The sequence below is a fragment of the Giraffa tippelskirchi genome, chromosome 4 (assembly GCF_054371585.1).
Source record: "Giraffa tippelskirchi isolate mGirTip1 chromosome 4, T2T-mGirTip1v1.2.pri, whole genome shotgun sequence".
Classification (NCBI taxonomy): domain Eukaryota; kingdom Metazoa; phylum Chordata; class Mammalia; order Artiodactyla; family Giraffidae; genus Giraffa; species Giraffa tippelskirchi.
In genome coordinates, this window is record NC_137278.1 from 42,754,510 (window position 1) to 42,773,168 (window position 18,659).

At 37.2% G+C, this 18,659-nt stretch overlaps 1 protein-coding gene across 8 annotated transcripts in view; it reads right to left on the minus strand.

The window, feature by feature from the left end:
• Positions 1 to 18,659, minus strand: part of UGP2 (UDP-glucose pyrophosphorylase 2) — a 58,256-nt gene that overhangs the window by 23,506 nt on the left and 16,091 nt on the right. For all 8 annotated transcript variants that reach the window (XM_081588380.1, XM_081588376.1, XM_081588379.1 and 5 more), the window contains exons 2-3: positions 12,061 to 12,188; positions 11,114 to 11,221 (exon numbers count right to left, since the gene is read on the minus strand). In XM_081588380.1, the coding sequence (XP_081444506.1) occupies positions 11,114 to 11,221; positions 12,061 to 12,174 (222 nt within the window). In that variant the 5' untranslated portion in view covers positions 12,175 to 12,188. The remainder of the gene's footprint in view (positions 1 to 11,113; positions 11,222 to 12,060; positions 12,189 to 18,659) is intronic.

The following is an 18,659-nucleotide window of genomic DNA, read 5'->3' on the forward strand; positions in this document are numbered from 1 at the left end:
TACTCCTTGAAGAGCTCCATTATCATTACTAAGGGATACCAAAGAACCTGGTCTTTGGAGTCTGTCACCTGGTTCATATCAGGGATTTCTTTTGTTCAGACAAGTCACTAACTCTGAATGTCAGTTTCCTCTTTTTAAAATGAGCATAGTAATAGTATCTATCTTCCAGGTCTGTTGTGAATATTAAATGAGATCAGGAACACAAAGGATTCACTACATCTGACATAACATGTGCCCTAACGTGACACTAAGCATTAACTACAGAATATACAGCTGTGCAGACATAGGTTTTTATAATGTTTTTAATGAAAAATGCTGAAAGCTTTGCTTCATTAAAAAATGAAAACTTCTAGAATGGTGTTTGTTTCATGCTCTTTTGAAATAATAGAAAACTTTCCAATTTCCCATGGGCTTTAGGACGGTATACAATGAAGACACTTTTCTTCCACAAGCCTATTTATAAGAAGAAATCTTTGTTAAAGGCTTATTTCCATCTTTTTCTGTATTTAGTCCAGTCATGGGTACCTCTCAGGCATTTTCATGTTTTTTCTCAGCTATCTATTTTTTTCCTGAGCATGGAAGAAACATTCCATCAGCATTTTCAGCAATTATTTTGCTTCTGCTGACTCAGCAGGAAGTTTAAAAATGGGATAGGGGTAACAAAACTCAGCTTGGATAGCTAGGTAATGTTTCCAGTTAAAAACACAGTAAATCTTTGCAATTTTTCTATAAATCAAACTACTCTAAAATTAAAAGTTTATTTAAACACATACTATAAATTGTTACCTTATAACCCTCGTGTGTTTACCTACCTATACAGCATTTTGTTTCTCACGCGATACTCTTGCTTCTCAAAGTCCCATACTTACTGCCTTCCCATTAAAAACTGAAGTAACTTCAAAACTGCCAAAGAGATTTAAAATCACAATATTCTTATTACAACTGTATACTTTATACCTCCTAAACTAGAGACAAGATGACAGTTAAAGAACTGACAGAAAACCTAAATGACAAAAACATTACAGATGGCAATGATCCTACAAAGGAGGAAGTTAACTGTGAAGAAAAGGTGCCAACTGCTCCCTAAACCTTACTATAATCTAGATTTTTTAATAGACACTATAGGAAGTTCAAAGACTTTAAGGTATTTTTTTTTAACTGCTAAAGGCAGAAGTAATACATTACAGACAGTAAAAAAATTCAAGCATTACAAACAGATACATGTTCATCATCCTTTTATAGAAGCGAGCTGAAATCATAAAATTAGTCAACCTTGTAAAACATCTGGCCCATGTCCTTATCAGCTAAGCTGATAGGTTTGAAAGAACACGGATTAGAAAAGACAAAGGTGGATGATCAGAGAGTTGGAAAGGAATTCCAACAGAAGAATCTGTGTATGTGATGAGGACTAGCTCTTTACTAAAATCACCTTTCTTATATAAGTCAACTCTCGTGTTAGTCTAATTGTGGACAAAAGATGCTTCCAAATAACTGTGACAATCCTAAATTTCCTAAAAAATAAAACTGAAGCCTCTAACATCAAATCCTATTTATGCTATATACTAGCTTTAAAACTCTAGGATTTCCCTGTAGTTCAAACGGTAAAGAATCCACCTGCGATGCAGGAGACCAGGGTTCCATCCCTGGGTCGGGAAGATCCTCCGGAGAAGGGAATGCAATCCACTCCAGTATTCTTGCCTGGAGAATTCCACGGACAGAGAAGACTGGCAGGCTAGTCCGTGGAGTCACTAAGAGTCAGACATGACTGAGCCACTAACACATACACAGCTTCAAACTCTAAGGTACTAAATAGCAGTGTGATTAAAGTGTTTAAAGCAGTGAGCATTGTGAGTTTAATTATATAATTCATACTGTTGGAGCAGCCCTGGAGAAGTGAAGGTGGGGCAGGGAGGAAAGGCCAGAAGCTATTAAAAGAAAGTTTTATGGAAGATTAAAGAGCAGGTGTAGGAGGAAGACAAAGGCCTGATACAAAACTGAAGGTGGAGGCTAGGCTGACCTTCTTCTTAAAGAAATTTAAATGAAGAAAAAGGCAAGACTTTAGGAAGACATATTTGCTTAGCATATGTGTTTAAGGGAAGATGCAAAGTGGAAATCAAGCCCTGCAAGGGTTTAAGAGGGAGCATATTTTAAAGCTGAGCAAGACAGTTGCTGGGGATAATGGAAAAGATCTATATCTTGATTGTAATGGTAGTTACATGACTGTATGCATTTGTAAACTCAGAAAACTTACACTAAAAAGAATAAATTTTACTATATGCAAATTATACCCCAATCAACCTGACACTAAAAAAAGTTATTAACAACTAAAATGCTGATTAACCTTTATAAAGTTTATCACAATGTAAAAAACAAAAACAAGAATAAGCAGCTTTTGTTTACTTGAACATATTTTTAATTGAAATACAGTTGATTTATAATGTTCTGTCAGTTTCAAGTGTACAGCAAAGTGTTTCAATCATATATAAATTTTATGTTTTATATATATTATATATATGTCATATGTATTTTCTAATACTTTTCCATTAAAGGTTATTACAAGATACCAAATATAGTTCTCTGTGATATACAGTAGGACTTTATTTACCTATTGTACATATACTAGTGAGTATCTGTTAATCTCAAACTCCTAATTTATCCATCCCTCCCATTCTTTCCCCCTTGGTAACCATAAGTTTGTTTTCTATGTCTGTGTTTTTCTGTTTTGTAAATAAGGTCATTTATATTTTTTTAGATCCCACATATATGTCATATCATATGATATTTGCCTTTCTATGTCTTACTTCACTGAGTATGATAATCTCTAGGTCTATTCATGTTACTGCAAATGGTATTACTTCATTCTTTTCTATGGCTGAGTAATATTCCACTGTGTGTATACCATATCTCTATTCATTTATCTGTCAGTGGACACTCAGGTTGTTTACATGTCTTGGCTATTATGAATAGTGCTGCTATGAACATTGGGATGCCAAGTTACCTTTTCAAATTACAGTTTTCTAAGGATATATACCTAGGAATGGGATTGCTCAATCATATGGTAACTCTGGTGGCTCGGTGGTAAAGAATCCACCTGTCAAGTAGGGGGCATGGGTTCAATCCCTGGATTGGGAAGATCCCCTGAAAAAGGAAATGGCAACCCACTCCAATATTCTTGCCTGAAAACTCCCAGGGACAGAGGAACCTGGTGGGCTACAGTCAACGGGGTTGCAAAAGAGTTGAACACAACTCAGTCACTAAGCAACAACAAAAACAATGTGGTAATTCTATTTTTAGTTTTTTAAGAAACCTTCATACTGTTCTCCATGGCGACTGTACGAGTTCACATTCCCACCAACAGTGTAGGAGGGTTTCCTTTCTCCACACCCTCTCCAGCAATTATTTGTAGACTTTTCGATGGTGGCCATTCTGACCAGTGTGAGGTGACACCTCATTGTAGTTTTGATTTGCAATTCTCTGATAAACAGCATTGTTGAACATCTTTCCATGTGCCTGTTATCTGTATGTCTTCTTTGCAGAAATGTCTATTTAGATCTTCTGCCCATTTTTTGATTGGGTTGTTTGTTTAATATTGAGCCATACGAGCTGTTTCTATATTTTGCAAATTAATCCCTTGCCAGTCACATTGTTTGCAACTATTTTCTCCCGTTTTGAAAGCTTCTTACGAGGAAACTTTTTGTTTGGTTGATGGGTTTCCTTTGATGTGCAAAAGCTTTTCAGTTTAATTAGGTCCTGTTTGTTTATTTTTGCTTTTAGAACAGCATCTTTTAACTATTTGGGATGTTTTACAATGTTGAAAAATCTAACCAAACTCTTTGAGGTATATAATGAAGCATGGTTTTGAAATTCTGTTCCCATCTTCCACCATTAGTGTCTCTCTTACATGGAAACTTTAGTTTCTGACATTTCTCCCGTGTGACCCAGCGGCTGAGGTTCTCAGCCAGCGACAGGAGCTGCAATGTCAGGCAAAGAGACTCGGTATACGGCTTTCTCAGGGTCTTTCTTCCCACTCTAGACATGGAGAAACAGACACATCTATCATATGCTCCACAACTAGAACACAAACTACATGCTATAAGCTTATTTATTTCTAGATTCCTATTATGCTCAAAGCTTTTTTCTCTTTGATTATCCTCCCATCCTCAGAGAAATCTTGCCTCACGGTTACCCCAAGAGTCTACCTTAATACCAGGAAGTCTTTCCTGAGCTCCCATGCCAGTTAGAAGCTTCCATAGCACCCTATGGACTGCTTCTCATGCTGTTTCATAGGTAGCTGTTTCTGGATCCATTTCCTCTTACAAACTCAAGGCCAAAATGCTGAAGAAGGACCAAGACTTTATGTTTTTTTTTTAGTCCCAGCATCCAGCTAGTTCCTGGCAGATAGGAAGCACCCAAAAAATGTTTCTTGAATAATATCCTAAAACAGTACTTCTATCCACTTTGAAAAAAATGAACATTTAAATACAGTTTTACCTATACATTCAAGAAATCTATCTAGGGCCTACAATCCCTGCAGAGGCTTCCTGGGGTCAATGCCAAGTGTAAACTTATTCCAGTCTCATTGTGGCTCTACAATGAGATAAGCAGAGTTAGTTGTCCACATCTGCTTTAGAATAAGTAAAAGGAATCAGTAAAATATCCCCAAGGAATTACAGAGCAGAAAGGATTAAGGGTAGGTATGGGCCACCTGTCTTATATTTTATAAAAATTCTCCCAGTACCAATCTTGCAGGTTCAGGGTTGTCCTATATTAATAAAAATTCCCTCACATTGTACACAGATGAAGATGTGGGATACGAGGACCTCACAGATGTATTTTTCTCATCTGATTATAAGACACAAAATGTTTACATAAAAGCTATACTTGGAGAGTATAATAATAAAATGATCTGTATTAGGCCTTGCAATACATAAGCCAAGGTCCAAAAAGATTCTCTGGGGCATTGGGGAGTGGGAAAGGGTAATGTTCAAAGAAGTGGTGCTACTACCTATATCCATGCTGTGATTTTCCCAAGGAACTTGATTCTGTGGGATGTAACCATTCCCAACTCTAGAGAGTGGTTAGAGACCCTGGTCTACTACTATTACCTAGAGTCTTTCAAAGTCAATCATGGGATGGATGTTAAGGTGCCCACATATTTACTATTTAACTATTTCTAAAGTGAAATAACTCAACATTCTAAAAATGAAGATCATGGCATCCAGTCCCATCACTTCATGGCAAACAGATGGAGAAATAATGGAAACAGTGACAGACTTTATTTATTTGGGCTCCAAAATCACTGCCATTATTGACTGCATCCATGAAATTAAATTACGCTTGCTCCTTAGAAGACAAGCTGTGACCAACCTGGACAGCATATTAAAAAGCAGAGACATCACTTTGCTGACAAAGGTCTGTCTAGTCAAAGCTATGGTTTTTCCAGTAGTCATGTATGGATATGAGAGTTGGACCATAAAGAAGGCTGAGCACCGAAGAATTGATGCTTTCGAACTGTGGTGTTGGAGAAGACTCTTGAGAGTCCCTTGGACGTGCAAGGAGATCAACCAGTCAATCTTAAATGAAATCAGTCCTGAATATTCATTGGAAGGACTGATGCTGAAACTGAAACTCCAATACTTTAGCCACCTGATGCAAAGAACAGATTCACGGGAAAAGACCCTGATGCTGGGAAAGATTGAAGGCAGGAGGAGAAGGGGATGACAGAGGATAAGATGGTTGGACGGCATCACCAACTTGATGGACACGGATTTGAGCAAGCTCGGGGAGTTGGTGATGGACAGGGAAGCCTGCCATGTTGCAGTCCATGGGGTTGCAAAGAGTCAGACACGACTGAGCAACTGAACTGAACTGAAAGTGAAATAATAAATAAATAACCAGAACAGAAGGAAGATTCATAGGCCTGTGGTCAGCCTCCTTAGCCACAAACCCTTCCTGAAATAAATTTCCTGTTTAAAAAGGCATGTGAAGGAAGATAGTTCTGGGAAAATTAAAAGACTACTGAATTCATTTTGGAATCAAAAGGTAGGGAATCAAGAGTTTTAGCAATATTTTCTAAATTAGTCTCAGTCTATTAGTTTATATTAGTAATTCTATATATTACCATTTTAAAATTTTACATCAAGAAAAGGATGAGGCTCTTGCCACCTGTGTCCCCAGGACCATCTCCTTAAATGTCACTACCTATGTTCTTTTTGTAGAATATGTATACATTCAGGATCTCGTATTAGTTTTACACACACACAAAACAAGTCACTAACGGCTTTGCCATTAGCTACTGCCGACAATTGGGAAATCTTCACCATGTTCAAAGCAAACCATCCTATGTCATATTATGGCAGATCCTTGGCCAAATTGCCTCCAGTAAATCTTTCAAAATAGATGTGCAAACGTTAGCTGCAGAATACATTGTGATTCACCTTCCAAAAAACAAATAAGAAACTCTGTATTTTTACTCTGTACATGGACACTGTAACTTTCTCAGATGTCTTATTATTTAAACATATGTGTTCATATTTTAATGATTTTGTAGTGATAAGACTAAGAAAAGCTGTCAGTTAATTTGTAGAGCAAAACAAACAAAAAAATCTTTTGAAGCTAAATACCACAAGATATTATATTTTCCACACCAATTCTCTGATTTGATCAAACAAACAAAAAGAGTTGACCCTATATAACTCCTCCCCATACACAAATATACTCTCACCCTTTTGAGGGCTTTAAAATAAGAACAATGACAATCATAAATCAACCAGGGATTCTGTGTTCCTATCTAAATGAAAAAAACCTTTAGAGAGGATTTTTCACATAAATGATAATGTACTTTATCATCATCAGTGGTCATGGCCAGCCAAGTGATAACAGGTTTTAAGTTATGATTCTAAAGAACCTGTCAGGCCCAAAGCCTCCTTGAGTAGGCTCTGTGTCTTCCTGTCTCTTTTTTCTATTTCCCATCCCTCTCCATCCTTAACATGTAAGCTTAAACACTAAGCTTGGCCAAGAACAAGATACTCTTACAGTCTCTCTAGAAAGCACTGTACATGGTGATGGTCCCTCCTTGCTAGTCTAAACATTAACCTTAATATGCTTTTTAAAAAACTTTCCTTTCCTTAAGCAGCTAAATATCAAGATAATCTTGACTACTACATTCATTTAGTTAACACTCACAAAATGGGAGCAGAGCATTATCCATGGCATAACTCCATAAATTGCATTCTTCCTCTTAGCATAAGACAACAAAACATGGACTCAATAGTCTTTTCAAAAAACATGTATGTCAGAGAACAGATTAGTGGTTGCCAGGGGAGGAGGGAGTGAAATGGGTGACAGGGATCCAGAAGTACAAACTTTCAGTTATAAAATAAATAAGTCATGGGGATGCAAAGAAAAACATGGAGAATACAGTCAAAAACATTGTATCAACTCTGTATGGTGACAGATGGTAACTAGACTTATACTGGTAATCATTTAGCAATGCATATAATGTTAAATTAAATGACTATGTCATATATCTGAAGCTACTAAAATGTTGTATGTCAATTATACTTCTCTCTCTCTCTCTCTCTCTCTATATATATATATATATATATATACTCACTGACAGAGCTAAAATGAAGTATTCAACAAAGTAAGCAAGAGTAAGTAAAACTTGACAACATAAAATGTCAATGTCTCTCTATAAGTATACTCTCCAATCTACTATTTATGAAAAAAGCAGTCTTATCTACAACGTCATCATCTGAATTGAGAAAGGCATTTGAATCTATACCCAAATGTGCTGGATCTCGTCTGATCTCGGAAGACAAGCAGGGTTGGGCCTGGTTAGTACTTGGATGGGAGAAAGGAATTTGAGGTCAGTTTTCTGGGACCAAAGAACTCAGGAAAACTACTGAAGATCTTCTAAAAATAAATACACTAAAATGGGGTCAACAAACTTTTTCCATAAAGAGTCAGAAAGGAAATATTTTGGGTTTTGTAATTTGTATGGTCTTGATCACAAGTATTTAATTCTGCCATTGAACTATTACAGCATTGTAATAGCCACAGACAATATGTAAAGAGTACGTGTGGTCGTGTTCTGATAAAAGTTTATTTACAAAACAAGGTGGCCAGCTCTACTCAAAAATATAGATCCTCTGTTGTAACAATGTTTTTGCGCACACCTTTGTTGCAAGCATGACAAGAGAAATGTCACTCTAAATGGCTATTCTCCCACAATAATTTATTTTTAGTTAAGAGGGTTAAAGTATTACCTGCATTTAAAAAATAAAAACCTGTGTATACTATATAACGTTATTTTGAAAGGAAAATTGATCTCTGTATAAACTCTATGTGCAGAGAAAAAAAAGCTTGGGGGGAAGAGGGGAGGGGAAAAGGAACGGAGCTGGAGGAGTATAGGGGAAGCAAAGTGAATGAATATTAACCTACAATTTCTATTCTCAGAACTACTTGCAAAAGCTGGTAGTTAACATACAGAGTATATAAGACACACTTGTGCCCTCAAGAAACTCATGACATAGTTAAAAAAGCAAACTTGTTTTTTCCCTCTGTATTTCAAAACTGTAAACATTACAGGCATATAGGATTGTAAGCATTTCTTTTTTAAAATCTAGGCTTTATAAATAAAGACATATTTTTAATGGAGATTTACATTTTTATAAACAAAACGAGAAAAGACTTCATAAAATCATATTATACCCAGAATTCTATTTTCTGTTCTTTTTTTTCTCTATATCAACTTAGTATTTCTATCAGTAACCATGGTTCACTGCAGGGCCATAGCCTCCTGAAAGGATCTGTTGATGGCATGGTGTTTGGAATGGTGGTACTGAACTGGAAAAGGCCCTAGGTGGTTCTGATTCCTCTACTTGCTTCCTTCCCCACCCTCCAATCCCCACTCCAAGAAACCCTACTATATATCATAATCTCTCAAAATACACAAAGGCAGATTTCTCTATTGGCAAAGCAGAATCTTGAATCATAAAATATAGTGAAAGTAACAAATTTGGGGGTCTTCCTTCAAGGTAGGCTCTATCATCAAAAGGTTAAGCTTGTCTAAGGAGAAAAAAAAAAATCCCAAGTCAGCAAGAATTAAGAATAAAACCACACCTTTATCCCCAGGTATGTCATTAATCAGAAAAACGAGGCTATATCAACAAGGAATAAATTCCAAGCAAAAATATTAAGTATTTAAAGTGGAAAAATAATGTCTAAATTTTTTATTGTAATTTTAGGTCTGCTCCCAAACATTCTTTTTTTAAATCTGACTGAATTTACAACTAGATCCTTTTTAAAATTATATAACCTATCCAGAAGATTGCTCTAATTTTTTCAATAGAAAATATGATTAATTCTACCACTTAAAAACAAAAAAATAAATCGCAATACATTACTAGAGCAAAGGAAATCAAAGACTAAAATATAAGACCCTAAAAAAAAAGCATGCTGTAATTGACAAGCACTGCAGACAAGAGAAATTTTAACTTTAACATCAAAAATGAGACTCCTCAAGGTGAACTCTAAGGTGGGATTTTTTTTTTTTGCTTTGCTTTTTTTACCACGAGCATGTAATTCATAATTTTTAAAAATTTAATAACTGAATGACATTAAAGAGGTACTCTTCACTAGTAAACTATATTTAAGATTTTCTCATTTGAAAAAATATGAAGGACTTCATTAGCTTAATTCACCAGATATGGTATACAAGAGAATGTGTGCATGCTTAGTCGTGTCTGACTCTTTTGCAACCCCATGAACTGTAGCCCTCCAGGCTCTTCTGCCCACTGAATTTTCCAGGCAAGAATACTGAAGTGGGTTGCCATTTCCTTCTCCTGGGGATATTCTCGACCCAGGAATCAAACCCGAGTCTCTTGAATTGGCAGGCAGGTTCTTTACCACTGTGCCAGCTGGGACACGCTATATAAATGAACACATGCCGTTATATTCCAATAAAACTTTACCAACACAAGCAGTGGTATAGCCTTCAGACAGTAGTTTACCAAACTCCTGCTCAAAACAAACCTGTTTTTAAACCAATATTAGATTATCTCTTATTACATAACATAAACTATCTACATACAATTATTCCACTCCATCAAGTCTTTTCTACCTTTAGTGAAAAGTGCCACAAGCAGCAGTGATCAAAATTGCTAGAAAGGAAAAAAAAGTCAATGTGTTAACCTAATCTGTCCCTGAAATAATCTCTTTGTTTAGATCAATCATTCACCTCAGGATACATGGTCTCTTGGCCTCAAAGACTAGCAGGAAGACAACACACGCATACAAACCACTACTACTGATTAGGCCAGCTAAGTACCACAGTATGATAGAAATAACCACAAACTCAGCAAAATGTTTCACGGCTTAACATGTTTCCATATGTTTCTGAATAGAGTCTCATAACAACCCTATAAAGTACAGAAAGCACTTGGTATTCTCATTTTATATAAAGCTCAAAAGCAGTAGAACTAGAATTAGAACCTCTGAGACATTGTACTACATCTCTTCAGAACAGCTTTCTTCAAGGGGGCTGACGAGAGAAGTGAAGGCATTAAGACTGAGCCTCAAAGAATGAGTAGGACTAACAGGTGAAGAGCCCATAGTGTTCCAAGGAAACAACATACACAAAAGACTAGAAGCAGGGAAATCCTATGTGTGTGAAGGGAATGCTGGGCTGGTTCAAGAAAAGCAGGTAAGGGAAATACAGTTTCAATATGGATTGAAAGCATGGGAAGAGCTCTGAGTAGCTGACTTCATGTCTGTACATGACCCTAAGGACAATGAGAAATTAGATGGGTTGGAGAAAGAAGGAAGAAAACATTAATGAAGCTCTTATCGTGTGTCTGAACAAAAGAACTGCCTCATACTAAATCATGTTAAGTTATGAGGTAGCGTTATAGGGAGATTAGACTTTCATAAGTGCTCTGCAGGACAGGATGGATGAGTCTAACAGAAAGGAAAGTGGCAGAAGGCTATCTCTGTAGTTTCAAAGTCGGAAGTGGTGGTTCCCACAGGTACCCTATAGTACCCCACCCCCAAAAGTGACACCAGTGTTCTAAATTACCTTACATTTTCCTACGTTTTATCTAAAACTTACCGAATCTTCCGGAGGTCTCTGGATTTTTCCCCAATCCACAGAAGGTCCCTTTTCTTGCAAAAATCTATGAAATAGCTTCCGAAATCCATCAAGGTCTTTTTTAGTGTGCTATGAGAACAGAGGTCATTGTTATAGCTAACAGAATGCTTAGTATTTAATAAAAACAGACATATATTGTACATTTAAAATACCTTTCAGAGAAATTCTTACAGCTTTAAAACATGGAATACAGCAGAGACTTTTTTACACTCCAATTTAAAACTAAAGAGGAAGAAAGCAAATAGGAACCACACTTAAAGGAATAAAATCTCCCCATCTCCCACCAGTTTCATGTAATCTGAATACCACTTGGTCCAGTGGAATTCCAACTGGTTCTCTACATTTACTCACCAATGTAGTTTTCTACTTCCTTTAGGTGCAAATTAATCTTCACCAAAAGAACAAGAAAGAACAAAAAATAGCTAACCTCAAAACGTTAAGTACAAATTTAAATTTGAAAATGAAAAGGATAATCTGTTGATTTATAAGTAGAAAAGTAAACACTTGCCTTTTCTGGGAAACCTCTATCATAGCTGTCAGAGTAGCCCAGTTCTGTTAGAACAGGCTCTTTGGAAAAGGCATCCAGGATATAAGGTTGATAAATTAACTCACAATTTTAACTGCACACTTTTATCCATTTTTTCCATCCAATGATATCAAAACACAGAAAAATTAATTGTAATTTTGTTCTGATTCTTTTAACTTTAGAAACTTACCGGAATTTAAAAAATAAAAAAGACAATGGTTTTATACTGAGCAATTACTGACAATCCTTAATTATTAAGCAGTCTTAATTTTTAAAATATATCATTACATTTTGTAATTATTTCAGGCTAGATGATCAGTGGTAGCAATAACAACTCAGCATGTAGATGGATGAAAGCAAAAACACAGTGTAGGGTCCTTACTTCAAATTCATGTGATGGTGCTGTGGTGAGTATCTTTTCTAGTTCCTTCTTCACAGATAATTCTAGTTCTTGTCTAATGACTTCTTGGAACTGAGAAGCACCATCCTGAGACATTGCCTTGCTGAGATCTAAAACAAAAATGTAAAAACCACAAACTGAGAACTGACAGCCATTCAAACAGCTGGTAAACCATAACCAATTTATTTCTGGTGTGCCAGTTAAATGAAAAGGGCTTAATCCTCTGGTCCCATCAACCTCTAGGGGGATCTTAGCAGTGTCAACTACTCATGATTTGATAATCATACTGGCTCAAATTTGACTGTCCAGTATATCTATATGCTTTTTGAATGTATCTAATATACTAAAAGATGAAGCAGGTGGAAGTAAAAGGATTAACCTTCATTTGAGCATATATTAAATTGTTCCATCTCTATTAATGTTTCTGGCCTAGCCATCAAAGCTGGAGACAAATGAGAACATTCAGAATAACATTCAGCTCAGTTCAGTCACTCAGTCTTGTCCAGCTTTTTGTGACCCCATGGACTGCAGCATACCAGGCCTCCCCGTACATCATCTACTCCCAGAGTTTACTTAAACTCATGTCCATTGAGTCGGTGATGCCATCAAACCATCTCATCCCTTCTTCTCCTGCCTTCAATCTTTCCTAGCATCAGGGTCTTCTCAAATGAGTCAGTTCTTCACATCAGGTGGCCAAAGAATTGGAGTTTCAGCTTCAACATCAGTCCTTCCAATGAACTCTCAGGACTGATCTCCTTTAGGATGGACTGGTTGGATCTCCTTGCAGTCCAAGGGATGGTCAAGAGTCTTCTCCAACACCACAGTTCAAAAGCATTAATTTTTCGGTCCTCAGCTTTCTTTATAGTCCAGCTCTCACATCCATACATGACTACTGGAAAAACCATAGCCTTGACTAGACGGACCTTTGTTGACAAAGTAATGTCTCTGTTTTTTAATATGCTGTCTAGGCTGGTTGTAACTTTCCTTCCAAGGAGTAAGCATCTTTTAATTTCAAGGCTGCATTCACGATCTGCAGTGATTTTGGAGCCCCCCAAAATAAAGTCAGACACTGTTTCCACTGTTCCCCATCTATTTGCCATGAAGCGATGGGACCAGATGCCATGATCTTAGTTTTCTGAATGTTGAGCTTTAAGCCAAGTTTTCCACCCTCCTCTTTCACTTTCATCAAGAGGCTCTTTAGTTCTTCTTCACTTTCTGCCATAAGGGTGGTGTCATCTGCATATCTGAGGTTATTGATATTTCTCCCAGCAATCTTGATTCCAGCTTGTGCTTCCTCCAGCCCAGCATTTCTCATGATGTACCCTGCATATAAGTTAAATAAGCACGGTGATAATATACAGCCTTGAGGTACTCCTTTCCCAATTTGGAACCAGTCTGTTGTTCTAACTGTTGCTTCCTGGCCTGCATACAGATTTCTCAAGAGGCAGGTCAGATGGTCTGGTATTCCCATCTCTTTCAGAATTTTCCACAGTTTATTGTGATCCACACAGTCAAAGGCTTTGGCATAATCAATAAAGCAGAAATAGATGTTTTCCTGGAACTCTCTCGCTTTTTCGATGATCCAGTGGATGTTGGCAATTTGATCTCTGGTTCCTCTGTCCTTTCCAAATCCAGCTTGAACATCTGGAAGTTCACGGTTCACGTACTGCTGAAGCCTGGCTTGGAGAATTTTGAGCATTACTTTACTAGCGTGTGAGATGAGTGCAATTGTGTGGTCGTTTGAGCATTCTTTGGCATTGCCTTTCTTAGGGACAGGAATGAAAACTGACCTTTTCCAGTCGTGTGGCCACTGCTGAGTTTTCCATATTTGCTAGCATACTGGGTGCAGCACTTTCACAGCATCATCTTTGAGGATTTGAAATAGCTAAACTGAAATTCCATCACCTCTGCTAGCTTTGTTCGTAGTGATGCTTCCTAAGGCCCACTTGACTTCACATTCCAGGATATCTGGCTCTAGGTGAGTGATCACACCATCGTGATTATCTGGGTTGTGAAGATCTTTTTTGTACAATTCTTCTGTGTATTCTTGCCACCTCTTCTTAATATCTTCTGCTTCTGTTAGGTCCCTACTGTTTCTGTCCTATTGAGCCCATCTTTCCATGAAATGTTCCACTGGTAACATTTATAAGGGTATATTTTGTGGAATATGTCCTTATGGAACTGCTGTCTCATTAGAGAGCTGAAGGGTTTGGCAACTCAAATAAAAGACTCCTTCCTCCAGGCCAGATGAAATATTTAAGGATTCCTTTCCATTTTAGAAGGAGGGTCACTTCAGTTTATAGTCTTCCCTAAAGAAGAACTCTTAAGAGATTCTGGCAATTCCAAAGTGCCTCCACTTGCCCGGCATAAAAATTTTCATTTTAAAAGAAGGGCACAGGGCGCCTCCCTGTTTCTAGCTCCTAATTAAACTTCTATGCTTATCTGTGTCGGACAAGACTATCAGGACTTTTGGCATAGCCAGGCACCTGTGTAACAGATGGATCTCACTAAAGGTGACAGAAATGTCTGTTAGGTGAAAACAAACAAAAATAGAAAAATACAGAAAAAGGAAACAACCCAGACCCAAGTACTTTGGGAGAAAGATACTAACACAGTCTGTTTTACAACTTCATTATCTAGACAGAAATTCTCCTGTCTACTTCTTATAAAATAAGGAAGAGATTATTATTCATACCCCTCATCTTCAATACCTAACTCAATCTTATAAATGTGTTTTGAAGCTTATGTTCAAACATTTCATTGACAGCTAGCTAGTTCTACAGATGTTGGTTAATTTAGAAAAATCATATATCAATAATAGCTAAAAACACTCCCACATGCCATAAATTCCTTAATTTATTATCTGGGCAGAAGGAAACACATAGACAAAATTAAAGGCAACATAATCAATATTTTAAAGATAGTTTTGAGAGTAGAAATTAAATTACTGTTAACAATTAGTAAATATTTAACTCCTGAGGTGATTTAATGCAGACAGCCTCTCCCAAATACTGAAAAATGTCAATAAATGAGATCTTTATCATAGCTCTTCCAAAAAAAGTTTATACACAATTTCCACCATGTTAAAATCTTTAAAAAAAAAAAAAAGAATTTGGTGAAAGCTCACAATCTAATCCTAAAATAGTATATTCTAACTGTGCTCTTTCTAAAGGCTAAGTTTATGGGCTCCAGTAAAACTACCAAAATGACTCAAACTGTGGTTCATAAATAATTTACATGTGAGCTAAGAAACATCATAAGAGACACACATGGTTATGTTCCATAAACAAAGATATGTTTCAACTAATAATTTGCAATTTGATTATAATCTATAAAAAATGATAAAAATGAATGAGCACACTGGTACAACATTTTTTGCACATAAAGAGCTGAAGTGTTCTAAGGATAGGATAGACTCACATAATTATAAAAATTACTTACAGAATTAACAAACTGATACTGTCTATATTTACAAATGTAGAGAACAGGTAACCATCTACATGTTGTACAAAGTAAAATTAAAAATGAATTCAAGCTTGAAAGATGAAGTAATTTACCAATTTTAAAATGCATACACAAAGACCTCTGAACTATACACGTTCATTCAAACTGAACCAATGATGGACAAGTTAACATCAACCACACATGTTATCCTCTGGCTAACTTAGCTGTAATTTAAAATTTGTCACAGGTTAAGTCCCCCCTAACTCCCATATTAAATAAAAAGTGACTTGGAAGAAAAACCTACTAAATACAAAACCTCTAAAGAAGACATATATCATCTGATTCTATATCACAGACTGATTAAAACAGATCAAGAAGTTACTATAAAATAATTTTAAAAGTAAGTTTTTTGTTAGACTCAGAAACATCTACAAGACTCTGCTTTGTTGAAGTTAGATCCTGAAGGCTAGCCTGCATAGTCACATTCCTCCAAATAATGATGGAAACATTTAACTTACTTTATATTTTGGGAAAATGCCAAAAGTGAGATAAACTTAAATTTAACTACAAAGTCTGAGCTGTTTGAGACATGAGAAAAGCCCAGAAAACAGAAAAAAAAAAAAACAACCCACCACACCAAACTTTAGAGACTCATTCTGCCGAACAACAGCCTATCAATGTATGTGATTTAAGGTCAAAAACGCACAGAACCCGTGTTACTATCCTCCCTTCCAAGCCTAGCAAAGAAAGACTGATTGAAAGCCTCACATTTAATATTAAATAAATAAATACTTAAAAAAAAATACTACATGTGATCTTTGCCAGCTGCAGTAGGCCCAACCTTCAGGCAAAGATTTGAAGAAATCCAAACACAAGACTCAAACTTGAGTTGTGACAAATATCCCAAACCTTTATTCCTCCTGTTCATTCGATATGGCACCAAAAGCAAAGAACAATCTGCATTCCTTCTACTCCTCTACAAATCTGAACTGCTTTTATAATAGAAGAACCAACAAGCCCATTACCTCTTTCCACTGCTGTTTCCTTCCCTTTCTCCTGTGTGAGGTGCTACTACAAAGTTCTGATTTTAAGTGATTTAAGAAAGGGCTTTCAATGAATAAAGAATTTTCAAGAATAAGGAAGTGTGTTTAATCAAGAAGAATGTCTATTCTTAAGCACCTGGCACAGACTAAGAAGCACAGCACTAGAACCCATTTCCCTTTGCAGTGACCTCTTTTATCCATTCCTGAATCCTTGTCTATCTCAATGAAACTAAGCCATGCCGTGTGGGGCCACCCAAGACGGATGGGTCATGGTAGAGAGGTCTGACAGATTGTGGTCCACTGGAGAAGGGCATGGCAAACCACTTCAGTATTCTTGCCTTGAGAACCCCATGAACAGTATGAAAAGGCAAAAGGATAGGACACTGAAAGATGAACTCCCCAGGTCAGTAGGTGCCCAATATGCTAATGGAGATCAGTGGAGAAATAACTCCAGAAAGAATGACGGGATGGAGCCAAAGCAAAAACGATACCCAACTGTGGATGTGACTGGTGATAGACACAAAGTCCGATGCTGTAAAGAGCAATATTGCATAGGAACCTAGAATGTTAGGTCCATGAATCAAGGCAAACTGGAAGTGGTCAAACAGGAGATGGCAAGAGTGAACGTTGACATTCTAGGAATCAGCGAACTAAGATGGACTGGAATGGGTGAATTTAACTCAGATGACCATTATATCTACTACTGTGGGCAAGAATCCCTTAGAAGAAATGGAGTAGCCATCATGGTCAACAAAAGAGTCCGAAATGCAGTACTTGGATGCAATCTCAAAAACGACAGAATGATCTCTGTTCGTTTCCAAGGCAAACCATTCAATATCACGGTAATCCAAGTCTATGCCCCGACCAGTAACGCCGAAGAAGCTGAAGTTGAACGGTTCTATGAAGACCTACAAGACCTTCTAGAACTAACACCCAAAAAAGATGTCCTTTTCATTATAGGGGACTGGAATGCAAAAGTAGGAAGTCAAGAAACACCTGGCGTAACAGGCAAGTTTGGCCTTGGAGTACAGAATGAAGCAGGGCAAAGGCTAATAGAATTTTGCCACGAGAATGCACTGGTAATAGCAAACACCTTATTCCAACAACACAAGAGAAGACTCTACACGTGGACATCACCAGATGGTCAACACCGAAATCAGATTGATTATATTCTTTGCAGCCAAAGATGGAGAAGTTCTATACAGTCAGCAAAAACAAGACCAGGTGCAGACTGTGGCTCAGATCATGAACTGCTTATTGCCAAATTCAGACTTAAATTCAAGAAAGTAGGGAAAACCGCTAGACCATTCAGGTATGACCTAGATCAGATCCCTTATGAGTATACAGTGGAAGTGACAAATAGATTTAAGGGACTAGACCTGATAGACAGAGTGCCTGATGAACTATGGACAGAGGTTCGTGACGTTGTACAGGAGACAGGGATCAAGAAAATCCCCATGGAAAAGAAATGCAAAAAAGCAAAATGGCTGTCTGAGCAGGCCTTACAGATAGCTGGGAAGAGAAGAGAAGCGAAAAGCAAAGGAGAAAAGGAAAGATATTCTCATCTGAAAGCAGAGTTCCAAAGAATAGCAAGGAGAGATAAGAAAGCCTTCCTCAGCGATCAGTGCAAACAAATAGAGGAAAACAACAGATTGGGAAAGACTAGAGACCTCTTCAAGAAAATTAGAGATACCAAAGGAACATTTCATGCAAAGATAGGCTCGATAAAGGACAGAAATGGCATGGACCTAACAGAAGCAGAAGATATTAAGAAGAGGTGGCAAGAATACACAGAAGAACTGTACAAAAAAGATCTTCACGACCCAGATAATCACGATGGTGTGATCACTCACCTAGAGCCAGACATCCTGGAATGTGAAGTTAAGTGGGCCTTAGAAAGCATCACTACGAACAAAGCTAGTGGAGGTGATGGAATTCCAGTTGAGCTATTTCAAATCCTCAAAGGTGATGCTGTGAAAGTGCTGCACTCGATATGCCAGCAAATTTGGAAAACTCAGCAGTGGCCACAGGACTGGAAAAGGTCAGTTTTCGTTCTGATCCCAAAGAAAGGCAATGCCAAAGAATGCTCAAACT